Source organism: Vidua macroura, chromosome 6 (assembly GCF_024509145.1).
Source record: "Vidua macroura isolate BioBank_ID:100142 chromosome 6, ASM2450914v1, whole genome shotgun sequence".
Taxonomy (NCBI): domain Eukaryota; kingdom Metazoa; phylum Chordata; class Aves; order Passeriformes; family Viduidae; genus Vidua; species Vidua macroura.
Window position 1 is genome coordinate 39,465,949 of NC_071576.1, and position 12,147 is coordinate 39,478,095.

At 37.8% G+C, this 12,147-nt stretch overlaps 1 protein-coding gene across 1 annotated transcript in view; it reads right to left on the reverse strand.

The window, feature by feature from the left end:
* MYBPC3 (myosin binding protein C3) overlaps window positions 1–12,147 on the reverse strand; it is a 61,352-nt gene that overhangs the window by 1,573 nt on the left and 47,632 nt on the right. The window contains exons 29-33 of the mRNA XM_053979937.1: window positions 8,850–9,045; window positions 4,308–4,447; window positions 3,390–3,549; window positions 2,658–2,794; window positions 23–209 (exon numbers count right to left, since the gene is read on the reverse strand). Of these exons, the coding sequence (XP_053835912.1) occupies window positions 23–209; window positions 2,658–2,794; window positions 3,390–3,549; window positions 4,308–4,447; window positions 8,850–9,045 (820 nt within the window). The remainder of the gene's footprint in view (window positions 1–22; window positions 210–2,657; window positions 2,795–3,389; window positions 3,550–4,307; window positions 4,448–8,849; window positions 9,046–12,147) is intronic.

A 12,147-nucleotide genomic window follows, 5' to 3' on the forward strand; every position in this document is an offset into this window, starting at 1 on the left:
TCCATAGGATTCATCTGATTACCTCTGACATCCAGCCTGCACTCTATTTCAGCTTCACCACACTCATTCACAGCTTTGCAGGTGTAAATGCCTCCGTCAAAGGGAGTGGGTTTTCGGATCTCCAGGGTCAACACCCCCTGCTTACTGAACATGCGGTACTTGGCATCCCCAGAGAGATCCATTTTGTTTTTGAACCAGAATATCTTTGGCTGAAGAACAAAAAAAAGAAGATTTTTAAAATAGAAGGTAGAGAATGGAAGATTTACACCTGATCTTGCAGCCTCAATGTAGCCATCAAAAGTTAAATAGTATTATGAGGACTAGTTACAAAGAACTGTTAATAATTTTTCAAGGAACATTTCATTCAGTACAAATTCATGAAACCAATAATTCAAAGTTCAGTATTTTTGTTAACTCAAAAATAGCATATAGAAAATGTAGTTTTTTGCCCTGATTTATTGCAATTTAAAGAAAAAACCCCAATCCCTATTAATTGTCTACAAATTCATTCATTTAGGAGTTATTTAGTTGTGCTTATTAAAATGTATTTGAATGCTACAAGTATATGCCACAGATTATTAGAACAGAAGTGTCGTAAAAGTCCACAGATGCTTAGTAGCCAAATTAGGATGGCAAGGTTTGGTCCAGGAGAGGATTTTCCAAACCCTCTAGCATATCTTTAGAAACTTCAGGAATTCAAAAATGAAGTTCCTGTTGCTTCCACTATGGAATGAAGTGGTTGCTTCTGTATCAGTTCAAGCTTTTATGTTTTGTTTCCAGTACCTGAAAATGTGCCTTTAATTTTTATAAATGAAATATTGAAAATGAAAAATCTGATATTCTGCTTTTGTTTATTTCTAGCTTATTAGTACATACAGTGAAGAAAGTCTTTAAAGAATAGAAAACCAAGCTTTACCTTTATCTGTTTTTCTTTCAGAATTAATATCTTCTGTTTCTTCATCCATAAACCCCAAAACTACTGCACTGTTTTTAGAGTGCATTCAAATCTACTGAATCACTTTTGTCTTTGACCTGTGTTATATCAATCCAGTGCATCCTACCTGCCACTTGCTTAATTTTCTTTACAGATCTCTGCTGGAATTTTTCCTGCCTTAACATTTTTTCCTTGTTTCTCTATAGCCTCTTTATCTTTCTGGGTATATTTCTCTTACTATAATTCATTACTGGCAGGGCATGAGTAATGTCTCTGCTTGCAGTGGTAACTTTTCCATGCCATACAGATCATCCTGAGGTGTGCTTGAGAATCTACAATTATTAAGAACTGGGAATTTTTCATCCACATAAGGTAATGAGAGCTTTTGCAGAGTACTGCTGCAGGTACTGAACCATTTTATTGAGGTTAATTTGGGCAATGGAAGTACAAAAACATATCTGGAAAAGCTGCTTAAGAGCATTAGGTGTACTGAGGGTTGAGGACTACTTAGATCCTTCAGGCTAATGTGAAGGAGGAGCTAGCATGTCTGCATTCCAAGGCCTTCCATTACTGCACAAGAACAGCTGTAAAATTGAGAAGGTTTTTAAAGAATCTTCTTAAAACCATGGAAACAGAATGAAGTGGATGCAGATGCACAAAAATGTCAGTTAACCAAGAGGGAATATTGTCAATAACACTGTCATTTCTAAGCTGAGGCAGCTACTGGAAGATGGATTTTGCCTACAGTTGCTGGTGTTTATTCTGTAATGCTGTTGTTTTTTTGAAGCTGTTTACATGGATATGCTTCCTTTTGACTTTTGAGTTTTGTCTGGAGTTCCTTCTTCATCCAATGGACTGCAACAAATGATTTTTTTTTAATTTGTACTGATTGTTGCATGTTTTGCTCTGTAGCAATCAGATCCTTTCACAGGTATGAGGTAGTGAAAGAAGCTGAAAAGAAGCAGCCAGACGTGAAGGGATTGTACTAATTTAAATTTAGTACAAGATTATGTCATAATATGGTAAATTCCTTCACTGCAGACAAAAATTTCCCTTTTCTGAGAAGTCTAAATTTAGCTCCTAGCTGATACAGTTTTAACTGCTTGTTCCCGATTAACAAAATAGTACATCTGTATGCACCCTTTGATGGGACTTTAATAAATATATTTAGAATGAGAAAATATTCCTGTTAGATTAAAAAACCAAACCAACAAAAACCCCACAAAAAAACTTCACATGAGATCAGGCCTTAATCTACTTAGTTTTGCAAAATAGCTCAGACTGTCAAAAACTTATGTGGATGCATAAACCTGCTGTTCCTCTGTGTCATTTGGTTAGTGGAACAGTAAATGACATTCAGCTGCTGTTTCCTTCAAAGTCTGAAGAGAGCGAAGTATAGATTGTGAGCAGATCATTTTGTCGTTGTTTAGCTTCTCCAGTGAGCAGGTTTTGTGCAGAGCTGGTACATTTCCAGTGTTGTGGTATCACCACGAGCAGTGAGTGCCCTTCCCTCTGTCCCCTTCACTGTGTTGCCCCCCGGCTGTGCACGGACCCACCCAAATGCTCGCTCCCCTCTCTGCAGCCTCGGGTGTGAGCGTGGTGGGACGTGACCGGGTGGCCTCTGCTGCTCCTTTCTACAGCCATGCCACTCTCAGCCACCCTGAGCTGGCAGGAATTCTTGCCTTGGTGCAACAGCAATCTGAGTGACAGTGGTGGCGTGTACCTTGGGGATTCCTCTGACAGCACAGCTGAGTGTGGTGTTGTATCCCGCAATCACAGAGCGGTTCACCAAAGGGTGGGTGAATTTAGGAGCTTCGGAGAAGTCGTGTTCTTTGTAACAAGGGGGTTTATAAGTGGTGCCTGCAGTTCAAAGAGACAAAATAGTAATAACTGTGTTGGCAGTTCAGCTGACATATGTACAATCCATCATCATCTATCATCAATCTATCAATCTATCATAATTTATTTTGTCTGTATGGTTTTAAGAAACTTCAAAGCTTTTGGCATTTGTGATATAAAAAGGTCTTTAAATACATTTCATTCTAAAACACATCTCATGTTTAATGTGTTACTTAAGGTAAAAGGTTCCGGCAGTCACGGGTTTTCAGCTTCTGTTAAAAATATGACAGCCATATGTGTGCAGAGACAGTCTTCACCACAGACATCTTCAACTTTTAACCCCAAAATATAAATATAATTCCCTTGCTGTATGATTTGCTTCAGACAATATAGTTTAGGAAGACTGTGTGATTAAATATTTTTTAATTAACATTTGTATTAGTACAGATTTTCCTAGATAAAGGCTCTTGATGCTAAAATTATTTATAAGTGCTAGATACTAAATAATGAAAATATCTTTAGGGGTGCAGCTAGTAAAACTGTATTTTCCATTTGCCAGTGTATTACTTCTGGTACTTAGTGGCTTTTGTGATCTTTGGTTTGAAGAATATGTTACCTGTTTTTTGGATATGGGCAGGATTTTTGGTGGTTGCAGCAGTTTCACTCAATCCACACAAATTTTCACTGAAGATTCGAAAAAAATACTCATTTCCCATAATCAGGTCTGACACAATACAGTTTGTGCGACGATAGTGATCAAAAACTGTGTACCATTCCTGTAACAAGACTGTACTGTTTAGAAAGATGTTATGAGAGGTCAGACTGGTGCTACTTCTGGTATGGAGAGAATTTTTTTGCTACAAGGAAAAGATAGGCAGACAGGTATTTAACACTAACCTGTGAAATTAATATTATGTTGCTTCCTGTGAAGATCAGCTGATATATTTTCTGATTTGTATATTCTGGCAGTGTGATAGGCATATGAGTGCTTTCATTTAGAGAAAAAAATTCCCTCACCTCCCTACCATATTTTAGCCATACTCTTATCTGGGGGATCTGGTACAAGATGTGTACTCAGAATGTGACTGCTAATGGGGTCTTCCATGAGAAAGATATTTTCCGGTTTGACAGGCATACATACCTCTCCCAGTACGTACCCTGGTATGCCTAGCATCTCACTTCAAATCTAACTGCCTCCCTCCCCTTCAATTTTTTTGCTGCATTTATGAAAAATATAATGGCAAATAAAAAGTATAATTCCATCTTCTAAGGAGAGCTGTCTATGCAGTCACCACCTGAGACTGCACAGGCTTGATCTCTTCCATTTTCTGCTGAGCATTTAATTTAATCTTTCACCTTTTGGGGGTTTTTTAGATTCTATTTTTCAATGTTTAATTGCCTCTGAGGTGCCACAGGACACCTTGGACACACAAATGAGTGTCATGAACTCAGTCATTTCCCTCAAGTCTCTATGTTCCCAGAGCAGGTGCTCTTTTAACTCCCTTCTGAGCCACAGACCCAGCCAAGTTCTTACCATTGTTTTTTTGTCAGCTTTCTGAACTGTGTAGCCCAAGATCTGAGCATTGCCATCATCTTGGGGAGGTGTCCACTCCAGGGCTGCATTAAATCCCCAAACATCTACAAGCTTTATATTCTGAGGAGGACCAGGCTTGTCTGCAGAGGAGACATAAGAAAACACCTTAGCTTTTAGTTCAAGATCCAAGAGTTTTGTCATTTCCCCATGCAGGGGAAAAAAATTAGAACCTGATAGCAATCTATAACATTTGATAGCAACACACTTCGTTAATGTGAAGTTAAAACTGTAAACAAGAAAATTGGGAAATTTCCAAATACCCTTTGAATATTCTTTTGAGACACCTGAATCCTATAGAGAAATAGAAAACACACTAGAATTAGTAACATCTTTAAAATTGAATAAGAAGTTTGTGTTGTTTGAACGGATGTTATTAACTTTTTAACTGCAGTTTTATTACTTACTTTGTTACCTCAGTGCAATTTCTTGGCCATTTATCTACATTGCTATAACAACCAGGGCAATGGGGTATGTGCCTTCCAGCAGAGGAAGGCCAGCCATTTGGGAATACACCTTTTCTCTCTTGGCTCAGTGCTTGTTAGCTTGCCCACTCGGTGATTTCTCTGTATAACTAGAAAAAGAACAAACTCTCAAAGAGATAGAGAAATCTGTGTCCTTTTTAAGATGCATGGAAATATAGAGAAAAGCAACATATACCATGTTGTTTAGTCAAATGCTGTAAGATTTAGATTAGATTTATTAAATAATATTTCTGTCTTTTTTAATTTGAGGACACCAGTTCGCCTTTTTGATGTTCGATTGTTGCACCCAGTAATGGGGCCTGCTGGGGACAGCTGGATAGTTCATCTTGTTGTTGAGTGAAAAAGAGTTCAAGATCATTCTAGGCAGCTGAAGGGAAACTGTCTCTCCATTGTGTAGCTAAGCTGGAAAAATGAAGTAAATGGTAAGAATCTGATGGATGTAGGTTTGAGACGAGCAAAGCACAGAGGAATGTAATTAGAGGCAGCTTGTCATTTAATTCCTTAAAGAAGGATACGCAAACCAGTAATAAATCAGCCTTTGTTATTAGGGGAACTGTGACTTTCTACATCAAAGCATAATGTTCTAATTCTCTTTTCACTGGCAAACTTTGGAATTGAAAACTGCTTTATAATTAGATTTGACCCCTACTGTCCTCCTTCAAAGTGGTGCCTACTAGAAATCTGCATGATGTCTGATAAGGGATATGGAATGCATGGCTCTCATTCAATTTATCATCCTCTTTCTGCCTATCTTACACTAGCATTTCAGAGAAAAAACCTGCCATCTTCTGTGTTTCTCAGCAGCCACCAACCAGGCAAAGCCTTCTTACATTTTCTTCTCTGTTTCTGAAGTGGGGAATGGCAATATGATGTCAAATGAACAACATTTCTTTTGGGGATGTGGAAATGCGTTTGTTGTCAACTTGAATCACAACTTAGAAGAAAAAAAATGCAATTTGTTTTGTTACATATGTATCTTCATTATACAGAAATCAATGAATCTATTCTGATTTAAGAGGAGAATTTTTCATACTACACACCTGTCTGCATATTTGTGAAGAACCTTAAAAAAGGCAGAGATGGATAAATTTGCTACATGGGTTTTTATGTTCTCGATCTTTGTGGTTCAGTGGGATAATGCAATCAGCAAGAAGATCTATCCAAAATTTCCTTGTAGAATGGTAGAATATTTCTTTCTCGGTAATAACCAGTACATCTCTAGTTTGTGGATAGCGAATGGGAAAAGTTACACTTACTGATGCTTCTGACCCAAGTTATTCTCCTCTGTAGGGCACTGTGTCAGAGTGGGGATTTATATTCTGAGGAAGTATTCTGTCTTGCCCTCAGCAAAAGCTCAGCTGAGGAGTATTGCAAACTAATGAAATTTATACAATGGGAAGAAGAGCTAAAGTATGAATTATCTTTCAAAGATAAATTATAATTTATATTTTCAAATAATACATAATGAGAAAAAGAATGAATTCCAGTTAAAAAAATATAGAACTGAGGTTTGCTTCAGTCAATAGAAGTCATGATGAAAGACATAATTTATTGAGTCATGTAGAGGGTGAAAGAAGTTGAGGGAACCACATTCTCCAGAGATTGGAGATATTTTCATTATCTTAGAACTTTCTAAACGTCTTTAATAAATACTGTATTCCCATAGAAAAAGTGCATATTTTTTGGATCTGTAGAGTAAATGGCAACAACTGTTTTGGCAAGGAGGGAAGGTGATGGCAGTAACAGACTTGTTTCCTCTTGTTTGGAGCTGACCTGGCTCATCACCACAGCAGAGCTTTTGGCTACCTGCACTCTTGCCTTCCCCCCAAATAAGATAGGTGCTGAAAACACAAGCATTACTTCTTCATCAAGGAGACTTTTGCCAAGGGAAGTTAGCTGATGAGAAGACACCTCAAAAGATCAATGACTGACTTGTGGTGTCTCTGAAATCCAGGCTTTTCAGCCTGCTGTTCTATAGCACCTAAAGCACCACTAGGAGTGTAGAAAGAGTGCCTGAATCGCCCATATTTCTGTCATGCCAAGAGAGTGTAAAATCTGGGGAACAAAAAGTGCAGTTAACAGAATTGAGAAGAGGTAGTTCTGATGACAGAATAACAGAATCAAGAATCAGAGTAGATGCCCTGGTTGCAGAAGTATCTGCATATGTTACAAGTCCTTTCTCTTCTTGGGCATGAATTAAATGAAATAGATGTATTCCCATTCATTTGACCAAACTGCCCAAGAAGTACAAAATTAATGATTGTCCTCCAACTCTTACCTGTGTGATAAGAGTAGTTCTTTTCTTCAGTCATTCATTTTCTGTATGGTATAACTCTCTGGCAATGGTGGATGTGTTTTTGTGACTTTCTACAGTACCAAACAACTGGCAGAAGATACTTGGTGCTATGGCCTAAGAGCAATGGCCAGAATCAAGAGTCACTAACCAGCTTTAGAAAGATAATTTAGAGTGTAGGGTGCACTACTCCCCTTTACCTGAGTCATAGGGTCAGAGAATGGTTTGGGTTGGAAGGGACATCAAAGATCTTTCAGTTCCAGCCCCGTGCCGTGGGCAGGGACACCTTCCAGCAGACCAGACTGCTCAGAGCCCCATCCAGCCTGGCGCTGAACACCACCAGGCATGGAGCATCCACACCTTCTCTGGGCACTCTTGGGATTATTTTTTTTTAGCTACCATTTACTTATTTTGCTCTTGCAGAACTGCAGTCATCCTCTTGAGCAGAAGCAGCTGCTGGTATTAAGACATATTTGCTCCAATTTTTATGCCATTCTTGTTTGCTGTTGGCACCATTGCATACCCATTCTGCCAACATAATTAATAAAACTTTAAGCGGAGCAAAGTCAGCATTTTAAATTACAAAATATTAGGTGTTGAGCCAAAACACATATTCTAAAAATGTACTGATACACTGGAAGATAACAGTGGGATAACAGTGTGAAAGTGTGGGGAAAGAGAAATAAAAACAGTTATCAAGAATGTTAAAAAGAGTGGTAATGAGGAGAAATAGAAAAGCCATGGGTAAACATTAATGAAATCTGAATAGGCAAGATCTCAGAATATCTCTCACATAGTCCCAACAGAATTTATGGAAACTTTGGCAACGCATTCCTTTAAAATGACATTAGAAAAAAGACTGGAAATTGTATAATAGAGAATAAGCCCCAGACTAAGTGGACATTCTTAAAAGAATAAAGCTTTAAATGTGAATTTTTCAAATTCACAGGAATATGCCTTCAAATTTTTGGAAATGTAGAGGTATATACAGCAATGATTTTATCTTCCTATCCTTATCTAATGAAAAAACCCCATGTAGGAGTACATCCATTCCAAGATTCATATTTCCTCCCTTGAGTACAATATGGCTATGTCTAAGAACACCAGAACTCTGAAATTCTATCTCTCTCAGAGTGATAGAAAAGAGATTGATAAGGATAATCAAAGATATGGAATGGCATCTCTTTGAAAATAATCAAAATGAAGAGAGTAAAAATGAGAAAGTTAACTGAGGCGAGTGGAACTGAAGACTATAAAATCGTGAGTAACATGGAAAAGCTGAATGATTATTCGTGTTTTTTTCTGATACAAAACTGTATGGATGTCAAATAAAATTGTCAGTAAACAGACTCAAATCAAAACAAATAGGTATATGTACTTAAAATGAAATTCTTTATAAAAGGATGCTTGGATTCTCAAACTAGACCTGGATTAAAATACAGACTGGATAAAATTAGGCAAGAAAAAGATCACTAAAGAGCTATGGAACACAAAGAATATCCCTCACACTCTGAAGGTCTTTAGGACACAGATGATTTCAAGATGGGAAAATGAAGTAGGAAAATAAGGTCACACTCCAGCCCTAACATCTGCAAGCGACCATTGAAAGAGAAGGGATTCTGACTAGTTGGATCTTTGGGTTGCCTCAGTCTGGCCATTATTTAGTTTTGTATGATCTGCTTAATTCTGATGTTGTCAGGGTCTTACCTATGATTTGTATTGTTATTGCAACTTTATCAGACATGTTTTCTATCTGAAGAGTGACTTCATATGCTCCTGAGTGATGAAGCTCTGCTTTTCTGATGAAAAGGATGGTGTCCGTGCTGCTGTTCCGAATTCCCACATCTTTGGAGTCTAGAGTTTGACCATCTTTCAGCCAAGTGATTTTGGGTCTTGGTTTACCCTAAATAGAGAAAAAAAAAATGTTAAGGCTTTAGTATTTCCATTTTTCTCTTAGCAATAAATCTAGAAAGCTTAATATAATACACAGAGTTGAGATAGGATACTCCATACATAATTTACAATTTCTCTTTTCTTCCAGACAAATATATGCTACCATCTGTGTGGTTTAATGGCACCATGCTCTGAGGATGCCATTTAGTAAGAGATTGAAATGATACTGAGAACAAATCCAGAAATACTATACTTGTGCTGATCTGGTACTCTTTCCCAGGCACATCAGTGAAGCCAACAGGTGATCTGACTTGTTCTGATTACTATTAGCAGAACTCTTACACACTTGAGGACTTTATTAGCTCTGCTCCCCTTCTTCTCCCTTTCTTAAAACATTTGATGCTCTGTCCCCAGGCATTTTGAAGATATTTTGAAAAATTATTGTCACCTTGCAGTCTTGGGACGTGAAATTTACTGTATAATTCTTTCCTCACTGCAAAATTAATTATTTTGGTGACTGTCAACCTAAGCAGTCAGTGTTGCTACAGCCATGGAGAATGGCATTGTGGAATCAGTGAGATATCAGTGGTGTGCACCACTCTCATCCGGCCATTTCTAAGAAAAATGGCAAGTACTATTTAATTCTTCAAAAGTTATTGGAGTGCTACTCCAAACAGGGAATCCCAAGAAAACAGAAAATAGCTATAACATATTAATTAGGTGTATTAATATTTAATCCAACAGAAAATAACTCAGTGGGGTTTTTTTAGTTTCTGCCAGATTGCCAAGGTGAAACAGTGCAGCACAGGGCTGGAGTAGTTCAGATGGGTGGGGAGGGAAAGTGGGACCTTGCAGGCCATCAGCCAGCTCTGCTCAGGCTGCCCTGAACTGGAGCCTAAAGAACTGAAATGGGAACACTGCCTCCAGTAAAGAGCAGAGAAAGCAGCTCTGGAAGGTTCCTCAAGCCACTGGAAAGACTCTCTCTCACTTTGAAAGACTGTATCTCTTCCCTTAGCCTACAGAGGGAGATCAAGATGCTCAGACTCTTGGTTTTGGTGCCTAAAGGTAGACAGAATAATAATGAATCTTTGTGCATTGCTACACCTTTATTTCAGGTTTTTCTGGTATTTGGTCAGAAGGTCTGTGTACCATCATTTTTTTTTTTCAGTGGTATTAGGAAAAAAACTTCATCTTTTATAAGAGTCAGGCCAAGATCTGTAAAAAATTATACTTAAAGGATGTCTCAAACACCTAGAAATTGCTATTTGTTCATTGATGCTCTTTCCTCTAACTCATCAGGTGTATTGTAGTTTATTTTACATCAGGGCTGATATATACCCCTTGAATGAGCAATGGTTTTGGATCTCCCGTTCTCTCTCTCTGGTAAATTATTTTCTTTCAGCTTTCTGCCAAGGAGCATAGTTAAGAGCACCTCAGGCCTGCAGCGCTGAAAGAATAGATTCAAGAGAGTTTTGTCCTGTCCTAGTGTACCTGTACCCTGGTCTCATTTCAGAGTACCCTCACAAAAACCTGTTAGAGCAAGAAATGGCTTCCTCTCTTCAGCTGGAATGTATAGTAGAAATTCTGGAATAAGTGAAAGGGTTTGGGTTGTTTTGTGTTTTATTTTCCATATCTGTGTCTTATTATTGGTGAACAGGCCAAGAACTAACTCTGTTTTACTTCCCACATATGCCTATATTTTAAAGTGATATGAAGATTCTCCTTGAAAAATTTGGCTAGGGAATGCTTTCAAAATAAAAATAATCTGCCTAAATAGTATAGTTCTATGGGCATTAATTATATTTCTACTTTGTCAAGACAAATACTTGGCAGGTTTTCACACTGATTGGATTGTTGCTGCTGGTGTTGTAGTGTGGTTGATCAGATACGTTCACTCACAGCTCCTCCTTTTTTGAGGTGCTCTGAGAGCCAGTGAAAGATTGCAAGTGTTCAGTGTTGGTTTTCATATACTCTTATATTTATAGACTGTGAAAAGCATAATCAGATAGAAAGCATGTTCCTAATACATATGTCAGAGGATTAGATTTCTGCAATGTGTAATAGATAATCTGAGAGAGAACAGTGAGTGACAGGGTAGCTAAATAGCACCAGAGAAACTTAGGGAGTTCACAGCCAGGGAAGAATAAATTTAAATGCTCTTAGATATCTATATTCACACATACATGATGGACAAAAAGACTGCTCAGTACTACTGTGAGTTTTATCCACTAGTAGCACATAATACCCTTCCAATCATGTGCCACATAGTTAATTTTGAAGCAAAAATGTGTTGATTCTCTTCCTTTCACTAGAATGTTCCACCTGCTTAACGCACAAAACAGAAAAAAGGTTGGTAACAATGTTTTACTTTCTTTTCTGGACATTTTGGTCTAAAGGTTTAAATAGATCTGCCAGTAGCATTAAACCCAGGATACCTTGACAGTGTATTTCACAGAATTTTACTGTAATGACCACAGAGGTCACTGGAAAGGTTGCACAAAGACTGTAAATAGTAAAAGACACTGACTTCCACTCCACTAGGTACTAGATTCTGTATTTACTTGGAGTCTTCTTCTGCAATATAAATGGCCAGTGACTTAAAGTTTTTCAAAATGTGAAGGGAAAAGTTCTTTTTGATTTGCCTTTTTTGAAAGGTCATCAGCATTACACATTCTAAATAGCTATAGCCACAATTCTTAATACTGTGAGAACTGCAATTCAACACTATGACAAATTTAATTAACTCAAAGAAATGCTTCTTGAATTAAAGTCTTCTGGCTTTGTTCTCAGAGTAAAATCTGGTGTTGCTGGATAGATTTTAGCATTTTTTATTAGCCTTACCCCTTAGGAAACAAGAGCTTATACCAGCACATGATTTATCAGCTACTCAAATCAGTTTTCAATCAGTTGGTTCAATTTGGGCAAATTTGACAGAGCACTTGAAATCTCTAAGATTAGCTTAGTGCAGTGTGGAAAATTGATGACAGGGTGAAATGCCAAAACCTCAGTTAGTGTCCCCACTAAGAAAAGTCAGGGAAAGCTCAGTCTTTTAACTCTTTTGTTTGGCAACAGCTGAATGATGAGGCAGGATTAAGTGAAGCTCTGGATTAGT